The sequence below is a fragment of the Astatotilapia calliptera genome, chromosome 11 (genome assembly GCF_900246225.1).
Source record: "Astatotilapia calliptera chromosome 11, fAstCal1.2, whole genome shotgun sequence".
Classification (NCBI taxonomy): Eukaryota; Metazoa; Chordata; class Actinopteri; order Cichliformes; family Cichlidae; genus Astatotilapia; species Astatotilapia calliptera.
Window position 1 is genome coordinate 32,796,526 of NC_039312.1, and position 23,445 is coordinate 32,819,970.

Sequence of the window (23,445 nt, forward strand, 5' to 3'; positions counted from 1 at the left end):
ATACAGTAATATCCTCATATACAAAATCTTCCTAAAAATGCTTAATGTAATTTATGACTTTAAATACAGCCTAAGATTGTGTAATAAGGCCAGAAACCCGAGACCACAGAGAAGAAAGAAAAGACAAACTGCCTCATTTACCCACAGAGCTTAGCCACACATTTTTCACTTAAGACAAAGTCACACAGCTACCTGGAAAGTATCCATATTAATGTCTCCAGTACTCTGTGATCAATTTCTTTAATTATCTCAAGCGCCGGGCCCTAAGATATCACTTTCATTCTTTTTCCATATTTTCTTAAATGATCCCTGGAATCAGGGAAAGCACTGAAGATAATTCGTTCCCCTGTCGAGGAGATTATACGTTGGTTTGCCGGCTGTCTGTCAGCAGGATATCTGAGGAACCTTAGAACAGATTTCTGCTAATTTTGGTGGACGGGATAGCTGCAGGCCAAAGAACAGATGATTAGATTATGGTGGTGAGCTGGATCTAGGACTTGTTCAATTAGACAATTATCATTTTAAGCTGTAAAAGTAACGGAGATAGAGGTTCACTGTGTGGTGCCTTCTTTCTAAAAATAAAATGGGGAAGAATTTGTCTGTTTTATTTCACATTTCACTCTGGAGTGTTTCCAAATACGTCTTTGGTCGTCATAGTGCCGCTTAGCATTTATTTCAGTAAAGTTTTAGATATAAGAAGAGACTCTTGTTTTTGTTTTGCTGCATATGTGTGAATGGGATTAGTGTTTTAAAAAAAGGACTTTTTTTTCTCTCTGGAATATGTTATTACAGGGGAAAAGTGAGCTAGTATGAGGTATCTCAACAACTGCACTAACCATTATGTGAGTTTTCAGTTATTTTTGCAATCCCCTGCTAGTTTTTAGGTCCGTGTGCGTGTTCCCTTATGAAAATATAAAAAAAAAAAACAGAGGTTTTGACAAATTTGTTTGCAAAGCCGTAGTGTGGCATTTTGAGATTTAAACTTTTTTGGTTCGTCAAATGGTAAATGGTAAATGGCCTGCATTTGTATAGCGCTTTTTCTAGTCCCTAAGGACCCCAAAGCGCTTCACACTACATTCAGTCATTCACCCATTCACACACACATGTGTCAAGTGTGGAATTGCCAAGGAACAACTAGCATGGCAATTTTCCAGAGGCAAAAAATTGAACAATAATATATATAATGTGCTGTGATCTAGCTCATTGTTATCTGCATAGAAAAAGTCACAATAGTAAATAAAACAAAACAAAAAAACAAATAAAAAATGGCAAGTTGTGATTTTCATGTTGGGTAATGTTAGGCTAAACTGAATAAGCCATTTTCAATTCAATTCAATTTTATTTATATAGCGCCAAATCACAACATAAGTCGCCTCAAGGCGCTTCATAGATTTTAACTGCTTCATAACTGTAGCTTGACTGGAAAGCAACAGCATTAAACCAGCTGCCAAATATTGTGTTGATCCCCTTTGTGTTGCTAAAACAACTCTGAACTGTCTGGACATGACTCCAGGGCCTCTAGGCGTGTCCTGTGGTGTCTGCCAGCACGAAGTTGGCAGTTGAGCCTTTTGGTCCAGTGGCTTGCAGTGTGGGACCTCCCTGGTGCTTCGGGTGGATTCTGGATCACATTGGCATCTAAGCAGTTTGGAAGCCGGGTCAATGGCTTGGGCTGTTGTTGTTGTTCCTGAACAGTTTTTGTAGAGTGGTGGGGTGCATTGTCCTGCTGAGAGGGCACTGCCGGTGGGGGATGCTGTTGCAAAAACTGTTGTGTGGGAGGTTGAAATAACATACACACAAATGCCAGGACTTGAGTTTTCCCAGCTGGACGGTTCACGGCAATAATGAGGTTAGAACTGTTTTATGCACATTACCTGTCAGTAATTCTAATGTTGTGGGAGCGTGGTGTATAAGTGGTGTATAATAAGCGCATTTGGAAGCACACTTGATGTATTCTTTAGGTTGGTTAAATGTTTGTATTATTTTGTTGATCTCTTCTTTTTGTGCTTTTGAAAAGAAATGTCAAATCAAATGTTCTTTCTTCTCTCGTTGCCTGGAACTTGTGTCTGTTTCCATCTTTATAGCAGATCAAAATACGTTTACGACATCTGACATTGATTTTATGAAGGTAGACGTGACACAGCACCACAGCCCTCCTTCCAGTGATCCTAACTGACCCTCTTTTCCCTCCTCTCTACCACCCCCTCTGCCCTCCTTCTCTCCTTTTTTAGATGCAAGGTGTGCCGTCCCCCCCTCCTATCATTATCACCATCATCGCTCCCACGCCCACTCCTTCCACGCTCCCTCCTACGACCGTCCCGCTCACGAACGTCCTACCTACAACCGTCCCTCCTACAGCCGTCCTTCTCACGACCGCCCTTCCTTCGATCGCCCGTCCTTTGACCACCCTTCCTTCGACCGCCCGTCCTTCGACCCCCCATCCTTTGACCGCCCGTCCTTCGACCGCCCATCCTTTGATCGTCCTACCTTCGATCGCCCATCCTACAGCCGTCCCTCGCACGAACGCCCCATCTACGACCGCCCATCACACGATCGTCCACCTCAGGACCGTTGGAACCCCCGTCTTCGCGTGAGCACCGGAAATCAGCTCTACATGTTGGACCAGGAAGAGGTATTGTACTCCACACCCCAAAGATACACTTATTCTCATGGACTTTTTGCCACAGGTGGGAAACCAGAAGAAAATTAGGATGCTACTCAATCCCTATCAAGTATTTTTCACCAGATACCACTCTAAAAGACGGATATTTCCGTTTTTTGATTGAAGTCACACTCGTTGATCACATTGTATCGTCACTTGGTACAAATAGTGCTCAAACAACTTTTATTACATAGACAAGTGAAACGAAATAAGATAATACACCAAACATGACAAATATCTCATAACATCATGTAAATAGACATGACATATTTTGTTGTTTCAGACTTAGATCCTGGCAAGATTTAAATTCCACTCATCAAAATGAAAAATTTAGTGGTCATGGAGGGAATGCTGTACCTCTTCCCACATCACCACTCAGTCTCTGGTAGTGTAAAATGCAGCCCTCTCGCTACAGTACAGGTTTCTGTTCTTATGGGTCAAGTGAGAAAAATATTCCACGGAACTGATCAAAAATAAGCCCAGTGACATGAGCACATTGAACAACAACCAAGAAAAACACAACAACAAGCAAACAAAAATGGTGTCACCAACAGAGCATTTAGATTGAGTAACACTTGCTGAGAAACTTTAACTGCACTTACAACCACATCGGTGATATGAGCCTTCTACATGATTATTAAATGAACTTAACATAATCAGAACCAACAGGTTAGACCCACTGTCTTGGGTTTGCTTATGAAACCCAGGGTGTCCGAACCTGTTTTTTTCAGGCTGTCATTAGTGCACAGGGGCTCCTAGCATGTTGGAAATCCATATAGAAATGTTAATAAAGTTTAAAACTTCAATAAGCTCCTTGGGATGCTTCTACAAATTATGGTCCAAATGTGCTTACCTAATTCAGGAGATGTAATTGGGTAAGGGACAAACGTTTGTAACTGAGGTACTATGCTGTATGTCAGAATAATTGTTGGACCTATGAGACTAGAATGTTTACTGATCTGTGGAGTGATACAAGTACATTTCTACAACACTGAAACCCGCTATAATTCTCAAACGGAAAAAGTTTTGAGTCAACGACAGTCTAAGTCTCAGTGTACAGTCAAATTCAATAATGGAAACAAAGAACAACTGTGAATGAATAGGTATAGATGATGCAGTACACCCTGGTGGAGACCGGAGAACTTGCACTCTGTCATGTGGGCCTTTACTGTGAGCTGGCCTGTTGGAAGTCATAAAAGCCAATGGAAGTGCAGGTTTGCCAAAAGCCAACTGAATGACTCTCAAGCCACTAGAAACAAAACCATTGGGGCTGAAAAAAAGGCAAATATAGTATGTGTTCCCAAAGTGCATGTGGAGGAAAGTGAAACATGTAGTGGCAGCAACATGTTGTGGGGATATTTCCCTTTACTGTTACAGAGACTGAGAGTTATGTTAAAGGGAAAGATATAGAAACCTAGAGAGCAACCCTGAGTGAAAATCTGTTTCAGAATGTTTTGGATCTAATTTTTGGGCAAAGGTTAACTTTTCCAGAAGATGAAGCATATCACCAAGAAAACACAGAAGTGGTTTTGAGAAACCTATTTGAAAGTCGTTGAGTGGCCAAACCGGAGACCACAACTGCACCTCAAACAGCATCTTTGGAGAAACCTGAAAACGGCTGTGCACTTACACTCCCAATTCAACCTGATGGAGCTTACGTGATTCTGCCAAGAAAAATGGGAAAGTCTTCCAAAAGAAAGGTGTGCCAAGCTTGTAGGATCATTTCCAAGAAGACTTTAAAGTGTCAGTGCTGCAAAAGGTGCTTCAACTAAATTCTAAGGGAAGGACCTGAATGTCAAATAGGATATTTCAAGTCCTTTACAAAAGACTTTGAAATGTTTTTACTTAAAAAATATTATGAAAAATGATGTCTGAAACATTAAAAGATATGAAAATAGTGATTACAAAACTTACCGAATGTCCGGTACTGTTGCGGTCCCATTAGAAAATGGTTTTGCAGAATGCCTGGCTTGAATTTAAAGCAGGTGTATATATAATATGTAATCTATTGTAGCAAAGCATAACTGACTTCGAGCCATTTATCTAAAAGCAATCATAACCAAAGACATAGACTGGATAGATTAGTAGACCTAGATTCAGATTCTATCAAACACTATCTTGATGGGTATTCTCACAATGACCTGTCATAAGTTTTTGTGCTATTTAAGGGCCAATACTTTTTAATAATATCTACTTTAAAGAAGGTCAGACAGAGAGGACTGTGTCCAGACTGTCCCACACACTCGAGTTTCCCTGGACTGAATCAGTGTCGCCTCAGGCTCGCTGTTGGGGTTCATTTTCAGGGGCAGCTGTTGTTTCTGGGGGAAGCCGACTGTTTCTGGCTGTCATTAGACACAGTTACACGGCAACCACAAACCTCAGAAGATTAAAAAACACAGTGGGATGGTAGTTATTTTGAAATTAAAAAGTATACATCACTTCTTTGGTCATCTAAGTAATTATTTATTTAGTTCTTAAATTTTCTTGAACCGCCTATAAACAGCCAGCCAAAATGAAATGTTTCATGGAAATTATGATGAAGCCAGTGCTGCAGAAATAATTTTCCATGAAATGCAGATGAAATTAAGGATGATTAAGGAATTATATCAAGGAGAACACACACATTACAGCATTTTTGATCAGTAATTTGTGAAATTATAACCCTACAGAGTTTTATAAGCTACCTTTTACTCTCAAAAAAAAACCACCGTTGTTGGTTTTGGTATTTTCACAGTATTTGTTAAAAGAAGCAGTTACATTGAATCAAATGCATCCTACCTGTCTCTGACATGAAAAAAAATTATTGGAAACATGAGGTTCAGCCTGTGTGACACTTTTTAGGCAGCACAGATGGTCTGAAGACGTCGTTTCTGTGTTTTACAATAGAAAATATATTCTAATTGGATTTTAATATCCTAGATTTGTCAGATGGTTGTTTAAAGTAGCTCAGGGTTGACTTTTCCCTGAATAGCAGTTGTCTGCACTGTTGTTTATTACATCAACTGCACGGTAACAACGTAACTTTGATATATGTAGAGCTTTAAATGCTTTAATAAATGCCTCTCTGTTTTTAGCTGGTACTTAACAATTTGTTCTGTTTTTCACCACTCCCGAGATCTACAGTGAAAATGAAATGTTTGCTGTTTAAACAGGGCTAAACTGAATTGTGTACAAGACAAAGCTTGACTGTGTTTATTCTCTGGTTCCTCAGTTAGTTAACACTGATTAACTGGGCTTTTTAAAATGTGTATTAGTGTGATAAACAGAGAGAGTGCATCTGCTGCTGGTTAGAGTAAAATCTCATCTTCAGGCCAGGAGATGGTACTGTTCTGCAAGTTTTCCAACTCACACATGCACACAGACACACACAAATGCACACGGTTTAAGCTAACACTGCTGATTTATAACACTACTTATAATGCCACCATAAATGAGGCAGTGGCCTGAAAAATCCATAGGTCACTTCCCCAAACTTGGCGGGGCAATTATTGTATTATGCACATGCTATTATATTTTTCAGTTTGCATTAAAGGCCTAAATTCTGACACATGAAAATACAGCTGTTTTATTTGTGCTTACTTTTAATTTGTCTGCCTCACTGCCTGTTGCTATTTATGCAGTATGTGTGCCACTGCATGGCCTGTGATTTAACCTCTCACTCTAAGGTAAACTCAGCTTTGTTGGCAAGGCAATAAAGTAATGAATCCTTGCATGGTCAACATACAAGTGCCAGCTTTACTGTCATGTGTGTGCATGGCTGCCGGTGGTATTTCTGCTGGTCATCGCTTCGATGAATGCAGCAGCATTTCCAGTGATAACCCCGCACAACTGCTGAAGGACTGAATGGAGAGCCCGGTTCAATTAATCGGTGGCTCATCCCTGCCTAATTGTGCCAATAAGGCAGCAGCTGTGAACGAATCTAAGGCAGGGCTGACGTGCTGATGGCCGTCACCTCGGCGACGGCGAGAGGCATTAAATATTCATGCCTGTCACTCACCTCATGCAGAGCGGGTGTCTCTCGCCTCCTCTCCCTTTCACGCACAAACACAGACATACACACACTCGCCCTTCAATTTATTTCCATTCGTTTTAGATGGCTTCTGTGGCTCAGCAAAAAAAAAAAAAGAAAAAGAAAAAAGCAAAAAAAAAGCAATCATACTGTACTTTTCCACAGCGGAGATATGGAGGATCAGAGGAGGACCTTGCTCTCCTTTCTCTGCTTCCCGCACATTTTGTTATCAGCCCATCTCAAACACACACCTTTCACCTCTCTGATTTTCTGTTTGCTTATATGCTTTGCATCTAAGCTCAGCGCAGTTCCTGCTGTGTCTCGTATCTCTGCCTCCTCCAGCCTCAGTCCTCATATTAATTCCCTCCATTGATCCATCACTCTTACCTTTTTTTCTTCTCTCCCCTGCTTCCTGCTATCTCTCGTCTTTATCTAATCTCCCTGTTGTTTCATCCCCTCCTACTCTCCCTAATCTGTCTGCTTCTCTGCCTCCTTCCTTCTGTCTCCATATTCTTTGCGGCCGCACTTCCTCTTTCTGCTCCTCTCTCTCTCCATTTTTTTTGCTGCGGCTCTCCTTCACAGTTTCTCCCTCTTTCCTGCTCTGTCCCTTTCCTCCTCATCCACCCGCCCACTCTATCTCCGTCCTTTCCTCTGTGCTCCTCTTCCTCGCTCCCTCTCTCCAGGGCGACTGGCAGGAGTCTTTGGCTCTCCCACAGGCCACCTGTCTCTGTGCTCCTCACAGCTCCATTCACTTACCGCTCCATTTTTTAAAAAATGTTTTATGAATGGCAGCCATCAGAAAGACACGGGAGGGACGTCTCCCCGGAGAGCTGAGGTGTCGCTTCGGGGAACAAGACTCCTCTGTTGTGCCTAAAATGTGTCACTATGGAAATTTGTGTTAATGTGCGTCTGTGTAGCTTTTCACTCCTGGTGTGTTGGGTTCATTGAACTGTTTCCTACTAATCGAGTGTGCAGTCACTTCATAGGGATAGAATGGGATTAAACTCTCATTGACATGTCAGCCATTGGCTTACTTTAATTGCCAAGGATAATACCTACAAGATGTGTGGAAAGTTAAAAATAAATGCTTTTTAAATATCTTGCCTTTATTACAAGCCCCTTAATTTGCTTTCCCCCTCCAACAAAATGTCATCCAGTAATCACAACCAAATGTGACTTTAAGCTTCCTTCCCTCAGCTTTTGTGTGTGATTGGTAAAAAATTCTTCCCAGTGAATTCCAAGCAAGAAAAATGGAGCAGCGTTACTTAGAAAACAAGCGAGCATGCAGCCCGAAGCAGCGGAAAATGTCACTTAGTGTTACTCTGTCTGGGATCATATGTTAGGATTAGAAGAAGAAGAAGAAAAAAATTGGTACAAATGGATGCACTACAAAAACTACAGTAGAGTTGAATCAGCACTGTAGATACTGCAGAAGGAAGGAAGTGAAGAAAACTAGAAGCAGCTGTCTTAGTAATTGTTTAACTTTGTAAATGAATCAGAATTATGATGATTAATTCCTAACTTAATCAATAATTTCTGATAATGGCTAATCCTTGTAGTCAGATTTTCAGGAAATAATATTAAACATTTGGTGACTCAGCCTTCTCAAAAGTAGGATTTTCTTCGAGAAAAAGTAATGAACTTTTTTTAACGTCCAGACTTATGCGCTCATCTGGATGATCAATCCCTTCCCACCAATTTTCCTCACTGCTGCAGACTGCTCTTCCTCCTTTTGTCCTGTAGGGGGAGCGAGAGGGTTGACAGTGATGGCTTCCTGCCATCCTCTTCTCCACCTCCTTCTCCTCCTTGCATCTCGCATTAATTTGAGGTGACAGAGTTTCATATACCATTGCCACGCACCAGTGCCCTGTCCCCAAAGTCATGTGTTTGGGCTTCGCTCCTCCAACTGTGTTATGCAAGAAAAAAAAACACAATGTGGAAGGGGGGGGAGCAAGAGCCTTGCTCAGCCTGAGAGTATTTGAAAGAGCTGGGAAATATCAGCACTAGATGTAGTCCTGTAGCTCAAAACACATATGGTTGATGATTGTATCTGCTTCTTTAGTGGCCCCATTTCCTGCACTGAATTTTACATTTGACTGCATTAGAGCTTATCTGCAAAGAGGCCACAGCACCTCAGTGGCTTTAGCTTGTAGCTACTGTTGTCACAGTGCATAAAGAGTTGCTCAGAGGTGGATAGCATGTTTGCTCATGACCCCGGAGAACGCATCGAGGTGGCTGTCGTGTGGGAGTCGAAGGGATTAATTATGTAATGAACACAGGTGGGCTGTGGTTTGCAGAAAAGAAGAGAAAGACTGATTCTTTTAGTAAGGTGGCCGGACTGAACCCCTGGGGCGATGTTAACAAGAACGTCTTGGTATTTGAGTAACTATTACATGCCATTTAAATAAAAATTGTCACTCACTCAGAAATAAAACATTTTTCCAAAGGTCATCCTGTACATACAAGGGTTTAAGTGACTTTTATCTTAACATTTTGATTAATTTGCCTGTCCTCTGACTAGCGTGCAGTTTATTTTGTCCTCAATTCCTTGGAGGCACCTAGAGAAAGAGGAAAACTATGTCTAATTTGTCTCCTGCCATCTTACCAGTAGAAACTGCCAAATCTCTATGACCTTAAAAGCAATTCTCTGCCATTTATCATTTTTATTAAGAAGAATTGTACTTGGCTGGGTTCTTTTCTGTGGGATGTGGAGACTTATGGGTGGCTTGAACTGTTTTTATGCTGTTACAGCCTCTACGAGCATGCAGAATAGACTACCTCAACATACATTAACATTTTAAGGATTTAGTTCACGATGTCAGCCCACATGCATCAGCTAGAGCTTCATTTCGACCTCTTCTAAAAGTCTTCCTGCTCGCCATTTTGCCTGTATATGTTCTTATGATGCTTTTTAATTTATGCTGTGCTATTTTTAAATGTCTTTTTTCACTGTTTTCATCACGTTCTTATGTCAATTTAGGATAATTTACTATTCTGCCATTCTCATGTTAATAACTGATGTCATATGAAATATTTATTTCAGACAGTGTTCTTCATGTGTCCATCCATCCATCCATGGTCATCAGGCAGCAGTCTGTTTTTACCCTACTAACTCCTTTATGTCAATACAGAGAAGCTCTCAAGTGACAAACTTCCATACTTACAGTTGCTTCTTTGAGTGCATTAGTGTGTTTACACTGTTGAATATACTGAAATCTTCCAGCCCACTGAAGTACTCATTACAATCACAGGTTAACTGAAAGGACACCTTGCAGTTTTCAGCCAATAGAAGCATAACTTGTTGGTATCAGTGCATTTAAAACCAAGCATAACGTGTGTTAAATTATAGAGTTAGATATGTGAAACTGGTATTATGTGTGGTCAGATGACTTTTTGGGAAGTCACAGAATACACTAGCTAACATGAGAATCACTGACAGTGAACAGATGTCTGAACAACCTCAGTGAGTGGTGGCTTTTCTGAGTCCCTCTAAAAACACTGAGATCCTCAGCCTATCTTTAATATGGGATCAGTGATCTTCATGTTTCTCATTCATTGTCTTATATAACCAGCAGTGTTCATGTTAACCTGCTCTTGTTTGCATAAAGACAATGTTGCTGTTACTGTAGCTGTGCAAATGAGAGACCACCAGCATGACTTGACACCTCTGAAAAAGATTTGGGACTAGATCTAAAATTTTTGCAGATTCACTGATTGCAATGGGTTGTTGCTCAGAAGTTGCCATGTTGGTTTTATATTTAAAATGTGAGAACAGACTGATTACATGAGATATTTAACCAATCAAATTGTCTCAAACATCAGATGTTGGGAAGCAGTGTGACCCCTTGTGTCCTTAAAGTACTTGAACTCTCCTCCTGCAGCAGCGCTATCCCACCGCAGAGGAGGCATGCACCATTTTCTGACTGAGAACTACAAGCTCAGATTTGGAGGTCTCATCCCAGCTGCTTCTCACGCTGCTGCTAATCACTCAAGTGCACGCAGGATGTAACCGCATGATGAAGCCAGCAGTCCTATATTATCTCTCATATGCAAAGATGAGACACCAACACCCTCTGTCCCTTGGCTGTGCCCAGAAATTCTTTCCATTAAATCTATGAACAGAATTGGTGACAAAGGGCAGTCTTGGCAGAGTCCAACACCTACTGGAAATGAGTTTGACTTACTGCCAAAATGCAAGCCAGGTTCTTGTTGTTGATATAGAGAGAGACTCTTTTCTGTCAATCAATAGCATCACTTTTATTTTTATCATAGCGCACAACTCTTTTATTTTAATGGCTATGCCTCTTTTTGGAAAGTGCTTGAGGTCAGAAGGAGGTGGAACATCTGTCTATGAAAGGACAAAACTGATGCTCTGAAGGACACATGCTTTTGGACAAGTTGACTCCTATCGTGCTGTACAGAAAGCATGTGTGTGCATTAGTGTGTGTGTGTGTTCCAGCTAAGTGTGTGTATGATTTTGTGCTTGAGCCAGCATCAGACAGCCAGCAGTGTTTGATTACTGCCCTGTTAAGAAATAATGGATTGCTAGGTTTTCAAACATCACACAGTGCACACTATTTCTTGCAGTTACACAGACTCATTAAGCTTTCTTTCTTTCTCTTGCAAACAGACTCCCTCTTTCCCTTTCTTAACCCACACTTTCCCATGCACATCATGCCACCATATTCCCTTGCTCCTCACAGCTGGGACTGAAGAAGCAATGATGGCGTATGGGCTATCCAGCCTGCAGCATCGCTCAACCCAACCTGCCAAGCTGAACAAAAACCCACTCTTCCCTTCACATGAATGGCTCTACCTTCACTCTTCTGCCACCCTCCTTTCCTTTCTCTTCAGACATCACAATCCCTAAATCCAAACCTTTTCCACTATGCCAGGACTGGCAGTTCCCTCATATGATGTGACACAGTTGTTGTTCTTAATCATTTCTAATCATCTGACTGTAATTAGAAATGGATCGATTTCAATCTTGTGCATTACCGAAGTTATCATGGATGCGTAAATCCATCAGGCAAACACTTCATTTCAGATCGAATGATATTGATCGCAACACTGCAGGTGTCAACAGTCTCCAAGCATGATCCAGAACCTGAAATCAAATGTCTAACTTGTCTTTAACCAAGTGTTGTGATCAAGTGTTGCACTTGGAAGGTATTAATTTACTAATCTATACTTTAATTAGAGAATCGGGGAATGTTGGATTGTTGAAGTCTTCACTCTTTCACATTTAAGGACTCATAAATAAATGCCAAATACTACTTCGTTGTACACTAAGACATTCTGCTGTCACATTCTGTTAACACAACATGTGGACGCAGTGACAGCCACACCATCGGTTCAGCTACTAAATGTAATAATGATGGAACTTTGGGGAATAGTGAAACTCACTGGATGCACGATTAGAATCAATGCTGAAATACTGAAAACTTTTTTTTTCTTTGCTAAGATTATGGTCCAGCTGGTCTTTTTACCCAGTAAATATTTGTTCCCTAAACAAGATATCTCCCCAAATACTGGCCACATGGTATGGACATTTATGGATCCAACAGAATGATTCATGTGTTAGTTTAGGTCAATATTGCAACTTTGCCCAGTATCTTTACTCCTTGCAAGAATTTTGAATTTATGTTTTTGAAGTCTGTTTAAGACTCTGCGTCTTGGTTGAATTATAGTTTCAAAATGTTCGATATTCTTTGTGAATATCAGCTAGACCTTCTTCCACCTTTCTAACGATGACGACCTTCTGTACCTTTTTAAAATGTTATCCATTTAGAAATTATAATGATATATAGTGATATATACAGAGTCTCACTGTGCAGCTCTTGCACTAAAATAGGAGCGTGAAGACTGTCATGAACTGTGACAGTGCCAAGGTCTGTACAGATGGACTATACTTTACATGAGGATGTATAAACATGCATAGAAATGTTCATCCACTGATGCTAGTCATTTCACAACCAAAGAAGTTGTGAACGTCATGTTGAAAAATCAAACAGGTCTCTGTTTTTTAGCCATTAGGAATACAGAAAAAAACACTAATTCTGGGTAAGAATGACATCTTGGGTCAGTTGTGTGAGAGATTATTATTATTATTTTACTACTTCTTCACTTTGAATTGATTCTGCATGACTTCATGCCACTGGACTGGAATTGACCGGAGGCAGTTGCCACCCTCAAGCATAAGAAAAATCAAAAATGAATGTGCAGATTGGCATTAAATTTGCTTTTACAAGTGCTCTGAATAAACCCGTGTTGTAGATACATTTTGATTTAGATGTCCTCGTGATTTTTTTTCTGCAGCACCACTTTTACTTGCATGCTGTAGTTATCTTTGCGAATAAGAAAAAGCTGTTAGTAGAGCTCAGAGTGCTTGCTGGATCATAGAAGAGCATCTGATGGCCTCTCTCAAAACACTTTTTAGAGGAGCTGCTTCCCACAATTTTTGTATCTTTGTGATACAGATACTGTAATTTAACAACCAGGCAGCAACTGTCCAGGTGTTTTGTGATGACACTTTCCAAAATTGAACTCTCTCAAGCTGTTGTTTTTCTTTTTCTCAACCACTTTCAGCGCTCTTTCTCGGCACCACCGAGTGAAATGCCTAAATTCCTTCGAGAAAATATTTTCTAATATTTTTTTGTGAGTGTCGGTGTCCTAGTCATTTTGCACCCCCTCTCTGTCATAGCTGACTTCTTGCTCTGCCTTTGAGTGTGGCCACTGGGAAGGAGTTAAAGCCTTGTCAATATCCTTGTTTTGTTCTGCTTGCAGAGTTCTAATGGACACTGTAGCTTCTAGTTTCCACCATAAAACGCTGTATTTACATTACCACTGGCCCTTTGTGGTGTGAAAGAAATAATTTATTTAAATATGTGTGTGCGACACAAGTCCACCATCTAAAATGGTCAGAGTGCAAGCTTAATGCTGCCTCTCCATGGATGCTGAGAGCAAGCCGCCTGCCAGCTTCTTTTGCCAACTCATGGCAACCCCAGAGACGGTGTTATGTCACATCTCCAGCTGTTGACCTCGCCACATCTGACCAATCGCATCCTGCCACACACAGAGAAAAAAAAATGCCTCCAGGTGTTTTCCCCATGCTGGAAGCTGTGGTGGGATGCCTATTGGTGGGGTAGAAAGTTGTTTTGGAGCCTTTCCATGAGTCAAGCTGTCAGTGATGAATTGCACAGGGCAGGGCAGCAGTAGGGGAGAAAATGAGTGGGCTTGTTCTTGTTCAAGTAGATGTGACTGGGGAAAATTACCATATTTAGCTTGTTGTAACTGGCATTTAGATGGCTAGTCAGGAATTTAGCTTTTTATGACTCATGGATTTAAGTTGATTTTAGTTATTTGCGTGTAACTCACACCCTTATTAAGAATCTGCTGTGTAAGAAGGAGGATTTGAAAGTGTTAATGTGTATGCATGAGCAAACCTATGCTTACATGTATTTTGTAGGCTTCTTAGAACTCGTACTGTAGATAAAAGTGAGCACAGCCCAGTTGTCTCCTGTGGAATCCATGGCAACAGCAGAAAATCTGGACAGAGAGAAGCATCACTTTAACCCTGCTGAAAAGCACAGCGATCCCTTCAATAACCGCAAAACCATTCAGTGAGATTACCTGCTGTATGAGTTTGCTACTCCTCCACACACCCCTCCCAATTCCTCTTTCGTGGACTCATTGCTGGTGCAGAGCTCAATCAGGCAATATGAAACCACTTCGCTTATTACATGCATTTAGAAACACTGTGAGGCACGGCGGTCCCAATAAGGCTTCAGAAACCGTGGCTTTATCTGCATTCGCGATCATATGGAGCTGGCTGAATGTGGGGTTAATTCAGGTTTGCTAGTCCTTATTGGCACTAAAGCATATTCAATTAGTAGAACAGAGTGCTCAGACACTCTGCTGCTGCTTCCTGCATTAATCTGGCAGCGAGAATTAAAAGAGGGAAAGAAAAAAAAGGGTATGCACTGACAAGACCTGGATTTAAATTGAAGGTGAATGCACTAAAAGGCTTCGATTTAGAATGAAGAAGGCTGTCTTATTACTTTTCTTGAGGATCTAATAATGTTACCATGGTATGAGGAAAACTCACTAGTAACATGTAGCATGTAAATGAGCACAACCATTTGTACCAGCTGTTAAGTTGATGGCTGGATGGATGGACAGATGGATGGTCAGGCGATATTATTTTCTGGATTTACCCAAATAGATTTTTTTGAGTAAACCTTTGTCTCAGTAGATTTTGCAGAAATGTGTACTACATTAAAAGACATAGTAGTCTGTAGTAGTCTATAAGGTGTGACAAAACAACACAGGAGATAAAGCATGCAGATGCACAGACTCCAAGGAAGGCTAAAAGCTGAGAAATGGGAAACTCGCCCAATAAAAATGGAACTTGCTCTGTGCATTCTCACTCTGGACTCATAAAGAATGGATTCTGCTTAATATATTTTTCATTAAGGAGGTTGTACTGTAATTTCATCGTAACCAGCAATATGTTCATTCCAAGACAACATTACAACGTAGCTTTGTGCTCTTTGGCTGCACAAGTTGCAAAGTAGAGAGTAATTGCTAAGGCTGCTGATTTACGATGCTTGTACCCGATTAAGTTGGATAAAGAGACTCATAAGCAGAATCCCGATGCTGTGATGTGTCTTCAGCTTGGCTGCTTTAACTAGATTATTGCAGCAGAGATTTGCATTTATGTATACGAGTGTGAGTGTGTGTGTGTGTGTGTGTGTGTGTGTGTGTGTGTGTGTGTGTGTGTGTGTGTGTGTGTGTGTGTGTGTGTGTGTGTGTGTGTGTGTGTGTGTGTGTGTGTTTATCTGTACAATGTGATATAGCTGTGCAGTGGTAGTGAAGGATGGCAGTAGCTTGATGTGGAGTTGTGTTTGCATTAAATTATTATGTGTCACTTTGGACACACATGAGAACACACTCTACCAATTAGCTGTCTTTACTTTCCTAAACTCAGACAAAAATGCGCACGCTCGCTCTGGAATTCTTTTATCTTCACAGAGCATCTTTGGAATGAGCGCCTCTCTGCTTTCTTGAGGGACATATGGCTCAGTATGACCTGCCAGCGTCCTTCACTATTGCTGGCTTTACCCCAAAGCCCCCCAGGCTGCACTATCCTGCACTGCTCTCTGCAGTTAGTACCACCTTCTGACTGTCTGTGTTCTAACCAGCTCTTTTATGCAGACACTATTCCCAATAGAACACTCTAAAACGCACACACACATATATTATATTAACACAAGCAAGGCTACTGCTCTCATTTCTGCACACACCTTTTTATGTTTATGTCAGCATGCATAAAGGACAGTGGCTGATGCTCATACCTGCTGTTCATACAGCATCTATTCATATTTGAAATAATCACTACAATTCAGCGTTTCTTAAAACTGTAGAAACAGAATTTATGTACCACCTGGGTGCAGAAGAAGAAAAATGTTATGGTCTCACATTTCAACAGCTATATGCAGCTATAGACAACAGCTTGGCAATAATTTGGCCTCTGCAGTTTGTTTTGCTTGAACTGGTACTGTCAGACATTTTATTATATGTCAGTTATTTCAGTTATGCACACACGACAAGGAAGGACTCCAGTAGAGCTCCATAATGCAGTAATAATGTTTATTTGTACATAACAAGACTGGTGTTGCAGTACTAATGTTTTACAAAAACATATAAATAAAATTCAGTTATATATGCAGATGAAATATATTTATGAATTTAGAAGCTCTGGGTTAACCCAACAACTGTTTTTGGACTATAGGAAAAAGCTGGAGTGCAATACAAATACAAATATACATAAGAATAAATAACAATGAACTGAAAAAAATAGAACATAGATTCAAAAGTTCAGAATATGAAAATGAGCTAAAAAGCTTAAAACAAATAATTTTAAAAAAGCACTAGAAGACTTTAAAGCTAGAAAATTTATTTTTATTAAATAAGAAAACTTTACAAGAAATCCCTTTGAAATATTCTTTTTAAAACTAATGAAGCAACTCAAACAGTAAATAGTTTTGTAACAAAGGTGACAAATATATCTTAAGGCAGAATATGTAGTTGAACTGTGTTGGGTTAGAGTGCCTAAGTAGACCAAAAACGTATTAAATTTACAGGCATTTGAATGTCTTTTTGTTTAATATCAACTAAACTCTGAGCTCTGCCTTTTGCCTCCTTCAGCATGCTACCTGACACTTTTTTGTTTTCTGCAGTCTGGTAATGGTCAGGCAGAGAAAGGGGGTTAATTTTGTTGAAATATCTGCCTGATTGTGCTGAAGCCTGGCTTTTTAAGAGCAAACATGAGGTGTTTGGTGTCATAAAGCAATGCTACAAACATCAATCCAATCAATCAAATGGGACTAAAATGCAGCAAACACATAGTTTAGTAAGAACTCCAACCTAAATCTAATGCAGCTTAATACAGCAGTCCAGCTTTCACATACTGGTGCATCACAGTGTGTTATTTTGAGTCAAGTCTCATCATAGATTTCTGTTGGCATTTCTTTGTGTTTCCTTGGTGTTCTGGGGCTCATTGCCAACAATGTACTAGCTTTGGTGTTCAGCCAAGATTTATAGGTCGGTGCTGTACAGTATACGCTGTATTTTCTGGGTGGAACTGTGATGTTTCCAAAGGACCCGGGTTTCTGATTAGTGCAGCACATTCTCCCATTTATTTTCCCTCAAGTCTCACTTTTATGAATTCAGGGACTGTGGGCCCAAATGTGGCAGCAGTGTGAAATGTGGCTTGTTTTATTTTTTCCTTGTCTTTTTGCTTTGGGTTTTCAGTCACAAAGTGAACTGCTGTGGAAGATATACAGTGATTCCTTTTTTTAATAATATATTTTTTCTTTTACTTTTGTTGGGTGATGTGCAAAGACTTTAAAGAACATGATCCAAATGTTGGCCTGTGGGCTACATCTTAACCAACATTAACTGTGCTCATATTATCCTCATTTACAGGCTCATAAATCTATTTCAGGATACTATTAGAATAGTTTACTTGCTTTAATGTTCAAAACCACATTATTTTTAAAAAAAAAGAAAAAAAAGAAAGGACATTGCCGCAGCACCTTTTTTTCATCTCCTTTCTCAATTGATCCATCTCACCTGCTGTCACTCCTCATTTTGCGTTTGTTGGTCAGCTGATGAAACACAAGAAAACTAAAAATATGTAAATAAGAGCACTGTAACTGGGAATTCTTCTTTATTAAAAATAAATATAAGACCGGGAGAAAGAACAAAAAGGGACCATGGTAATATTAACCACATTAGCCATGCTTTGTGCTAATATTAAATATGAAGGCTTAAAATAAAAGTAATTTGCTGAACCTTCAGTTCCTCATATACCAGGAGTCCATAAAAGATTTTGTGCTGTGATATTTGCTTTGCTTTGCTCATAGCTGAGACTTTTATGGATCAGTTAGCCAGATTTTTTTCAAGAAACCGGCCCCATAGACAATTAAAAAATAGCCTCCTAACCCATCTAATATCCAGATTTGGGTATCAAATAGCCTCTAGTTTATATATTAGTATGATATATAATGATTTTTGGGTAGAACTTGGACTTTGTTTTCACATGCACAACAATATCTATATATAACCAGATAAGGAATAGAGAAAACATATAAAACATAATAAAGGCACTTTGGGCTAATGTGGTCTGTTTGATTGATTTCACCGGAGGTTTATGAGTTCGTTAATGATTTTGAAAACAGTCCCATTATAGAACTATTTTCTGTTTTGTCTAGAAAGCAATTTTTGCTCCAGTCTATTCCCAAAAGCACTTATAATTTCACAGAAATCTAAAATTATTAGTGCAACTGTACTGCAGTTGTTTGTCAAACTACGTATGAGCATCGGCTCCTCATAGGCATCAAAGGGAAAGAGTTTGTAGCTGTGCGTTCCTGTTCTGTACAGAACTTTAGGTCGCCGTTTTGCTGGAGTGAGAGTTTGTGTACTGACCTTGTGCTCTCCCTGTGCAGGTACACCCTTTGCTGATGCGCGAGAGGCGCTCAGAGTCTCACAGGAACAAGCTGCTGCGGCGGACAGTCAGCGTTCCTGTTGAGGGAAGGCACCATCCCGAGATGGGTGAGCAGACAAATTTCATTTTTTCTCTGACTTTTTTCTCTGATTCTGATTGAGGCTCTAATCAAGGTCCAATCAACAGTTATTTTGCGTTTTGTCTTACTTTTAGCTGTTTATTTTCGCCGACAGTTTTAGTGATGTGGTGCAAAAGGCTCATTCTATGAAAAGAAATTCACAAACATATTTTACAAAACTTTGAGCAAGAGAACCAGTCTGAGTTTGACAAATGGAAGTGGTATTTTCTCTGTGCCAATCAAAGAGTTGCAACAAAAAAGGAATTTCTTACAAAATAGAATCTTGAGGTGATATCTACTTGTTTTAACTTATGCTGCTGAAGGCATTTTTCACAGACAGAGTACTGCAGATTTTGTCTACCATCATTTTCAATGAGAACATTTTTGGCAAGGCAAAAAATGTTTTTTGTTTTTTTTTAAGTTTCATTATTTTTCTGGCCATCCGCTAATGTTTTAACACAGACTTGGAAAAATGTGAAACTATCCATTAGTGACACATTTCTGAGCAGGTGCTCTCTGTGGACCATTTTTGGTCGATGCCCCAGTTGCTTCTCGCGGTAATTCAACATCTTTTTTTGGTTGCCCATTATGATTTTCAAAAACATTATCACCTGTATTACTTTAGTTTGGGTTTCTTGTAATAACAGGATGGTTGCATAGCAACGAAAATGATGTAAAGCTTTTGGTATCCTTTGAGCCATTACTCGCGCTGTTACTAGCAACGCTCACAGCAGCACTCTGCATCTGAGCAGAGATAAAAGCGTCACATCTGATCAGAGCTGAAGGCAGTTGCTTCCTTTAAGATTTTCACTCGTTCTTTTGTCAGTTTGACTGATTTTATCAGTCGACTCACTTTGAAATGAAATACATGCATTGATTACTTGATTAATGCACATATCTTTTGAGTTTGTTGTCCGTCTCTGCCATTGATAATTTTTTTTATTTTCTTTGTTTATGCTTTTAAACTTTTCCGACTCTTTTTTCACTTGTCCTCTTGGCTTTTTTATTGCCGTAGCGTCCTCTTAAATTCTCAATGGATCCCGTGAAACTGACCCTCTGATAGCAGCCTTCCTTTGTTTATTTTGCCTGACTCAGTCTCTCTGGGCCCCCTACAAATGTCCCGCACAGTTTCTCCCTTTTCCTTCACCCGACACCTCTTCCTCGCACTCAGCTATTTTAAGGGTCTCCCTTGCGACGTCCTCTATCATTGATTCTGCCATTGCTTCTGCTTCTTTGCTGCCCAACAGTGCTGATTCAACTGGATAAATACTTTTTTCAGTTTTCATACGAGTGGCTCTCTGACCTTAAAGCGATCAAGCAGTGACACATCACTTGACGTGGTCCTGCTCCATTTTGACATATGCTGACATGGCAGTGTCACTTCATATTGCCTATGTGTAAGCGTATTGTAAATATGCATTCACATATGTTAGTTTGCTGTGGCACAGGCCATAGTGCACTGACACCATTATGAACTGACGGTAGCGCCTAAGCACAAAGTGCCAGAACAGATTAATGGACTCCAGGAAATTTGTAATTATCAGATACACAAAAAAGCTAATGGAGGCTGTCATGAGGCCACAGTTAGAGGCATACTCTACAGGAAGCTACATGACCTACTTTATGAATTCTCTGACTTAAAACAATGAGGTGATTAGGGTTTCACAGTGAATTAAGTCATCATATACTAATGTGCCAATTATTTATTCTGAAGTTGTTTCAATCTCACATTTAAGTTGGAATCTGACTTGAGCAGCTGCACTAATGCTGTTCCTTGGCCAACAGATTACACTGTTTGCAGAAAACTATTTATCATTTTGAATCAGATTTTTGTTTGATTTTATTATTGCAACTTATATAAATAGTATGCCCAACCCAAATGTGCTTATAGACACTGTTATAGATTGACAACACTGCCATAAATTATGAAAAATTATAAATAAATAACTGCTGTACTTCCCAAGCTTTCGAAACAAAAGCTTACATTTCATTATGCAGTTTTCAGTGGTTACATGTAGGAACAAAGCACATTCGTTTACATGAGCACTTGGGTTTTTACATGCAAATGCACAGGTAATTTTCATCTGCAGCCGCCCCATGTGCAGAAAAACATTTCATTTCATTTCATTTCATTTAATAGACAGCTCATTCAGGACCCTATAGCCAAATGATTATTTCCCTCCGAAGTGATGCATATTTGGGGTTCTTGTTGTCTGATCTCCTTGCTGTTTCACACACACACACACACACACACACACACACACACACACACACACACACACACACACACACACACACACACACACAGGCACAGAATGTTAGGGAGCTGTGATCCAGGTGGGTTTAAAAGCAACTTGTAGGCAGACTAAAGAAGCTTAAATAACTTGCACAATTTGTGATTTGCCAATTACATGCAAGTTGTAAAGGGTACCACATGATTCCTCAACTGATGTGGACTGAAATTGAGGCGTCATGACAGTGTCTGGGATTTATTTAGTGACCGCCCTGAAATGTACTCTGCCTGTTAACTCATCATAATAAGGTCAGTACAGAATAACAAATGTTTCAGCTTCGCACAGTTCTTAGAACCTTTATTAGCTGAAGCATCCCTGATAATCATCATTCTTTCTGAGAAACTGGATGTATCGGGGTCAGACTGTTGAGACTGTCAAAACATGTAAGTCATTGTTCGATATTTTGGGAAGTAGGTTAATTACTAAGAATAATTAGATTGATAAAGCTCTGATGCTAAATATAGATCAATCTATAGCAGCTGTTGAAATGGTTGAAATGTCTCACCTGATTCAGACTGGTAAACAGACTGGTATTGATCTGCCAAACTCTTATTAACAAAGTCAAACTATGACTGAGGTGGGCCAAATCATTTGCCACGTGTATTGATGTCATCCCTTCCATGTTTCCCTATTTAGAAGCACAAGGACACATAACAGTGTAATATATATATATATATATATATACAAAAGTATTGACTTGGATGGAAAATTATTAAAATGGCGAGGTTATTATCAGCATTTTGCTGCCATATCTTTCTGTCTTATAAAAGGAAACTCAATTTAGTGTGCATTTAGTATATTCATTGAACATATTTCTGAATGTTTTAGGACCTTCAAAATGATGAATAATTGTGCCTTTTCACATATTTGAAAGGCACGCTGTCGTCATCTTCAGTGGATCCAAAACAAGACGGAGAGTTCAGAAATATTTTTATGTCGGGTGGAAAGTTTAAACTGCAGATGCTGAAGCTGCAGCAGCCTCTTATCACCAGTTCATGTGCTTGTGACAACACTAATACATCAGCCTGGCCTCGCTGTTCATCACAGGGCCAAAAAGCATCCATTTTTTAGAAGATATTTATGAATGGAGGCTTATGACAACAATCCCAGCTGGAAGCCTGATGTTGTGACACAAACAGATGGAAGATACTGGGCTGTGCTGATGATAAGTCAAAGACACAGTAGATCAGTACCTTTTTTGGATTTTCTGGAGCGAAACATGAAGTGATGCAGATACATTACTTTTCTCCTTCTCATTCACTTCTCAATACTTTTTAAGTTGAGCAGGTAATTAACATATAATGAAGGCATTAACTTTGCTGGATAATTATGGTACAGCATAAGCATTTTATGTAAATATGCTTCCTAATTAGCATTATGTGATTGTGACTGGGGAACATAATTTTTCTTAGCTAAACAAAAAAAAAGTTGTTGAGGTGGTTTAATTTCTGTCTTTCCTTCTTTGTACTATTAATTATATAAGAAAAAAAATATTAGTATTGAATGTCTGCATGTATGATGCTTAACACTGATGAAATTTTAGTATCATGTAATACTATATGATATAAGACACAATATATAGATATAATTACATTTTTTGATACATCTGCAATAAACACATGTAGTAGGCTCACAATACTTAATTTTATGGCTGATGTTAAAAGTCATATGATAATTGTCGATATTATATCAATGATATGTTGACACTTTAAAATAATAAGAAGAATTAGAATTGATTACTAAAAAGTGGTTAAAAAAGATTGTTGAACAGTGAAGCTGTAAGAAGTAGAGGTAGTGAAGGTGTATGAGTTTAAATACTTGGGGTCAACCATCCAAACCAACGGACAGTGCAGAAGAGAGGTGAAGAAGAGAGTGCAGGCAGGGTGGAGACGAGTGTCAGGAGTGATTTGTGATAGAAGGATGGCAGCAAAAGTGAAAAGGAGGGTTTACAACCTGCTATCATGTATGGGTTGGAGAAAGGGATACTGGCAAAAAGACAGGAGACCGAGGTGGTAGAGTTGAAGATGTTAAATTTTCATTGGGAGTGACCAGGAGGGACAAGATCAGAAATGAGTACATCATCACAATGACACAGTAAAGAGAGCTCACATTGAGTGCTTTGGGAGACAGTGAGAGAAGAGAGGCTGAGATGGTTTGGACATGTGCAGAGGCGGGACAGTGGATATACTGGACAAAGGATGCTGAAGATTGAGAAGAAGAGAAAAACCACAGAGGAGAACCATGCATGTATTGAAGAAGGACGTGCAGAGGGCTGGTGTGAAAGAGAAGGATGCTGGGGATTGGGTAAGATGGAAGGAGATGATCTGCTGTGGTGACCTCTAAAGAAGAAGAAGG

The 23,445-nt window shown here is 39.7% G+C and overlaps 1 protein-coding gene across 9 annotated transcripts in view; it reads left to right on the top strand.

Annotated features, from left to right (window-relative positions):
- syngap1b (synaptic Ras GTPase activating protein 1b) overlaps positions 1-23,445 on the top strand; it is a 190,985-nt gene that overhangs the window by 45,112 nt on the left and 122,428 nt on the right. For all 9 annotated transcript variants that reach the window (XM_026184941.1, XM_026184943.1, XM_026184939.1 and 6 more), the window contains exons 2-3: positions 2,229-2,629; positions 18,680-18,785. In XM_026184941.1, the coding sequence (XP_026040726.1) occupies positions 2,229-2,629; positions 18,680-18,785 (507 nt within the window). The remainder of the gene's footprint in view (positions 1-2,228; positions 2,630-18,679; positions 18,786-23,445) is intronic.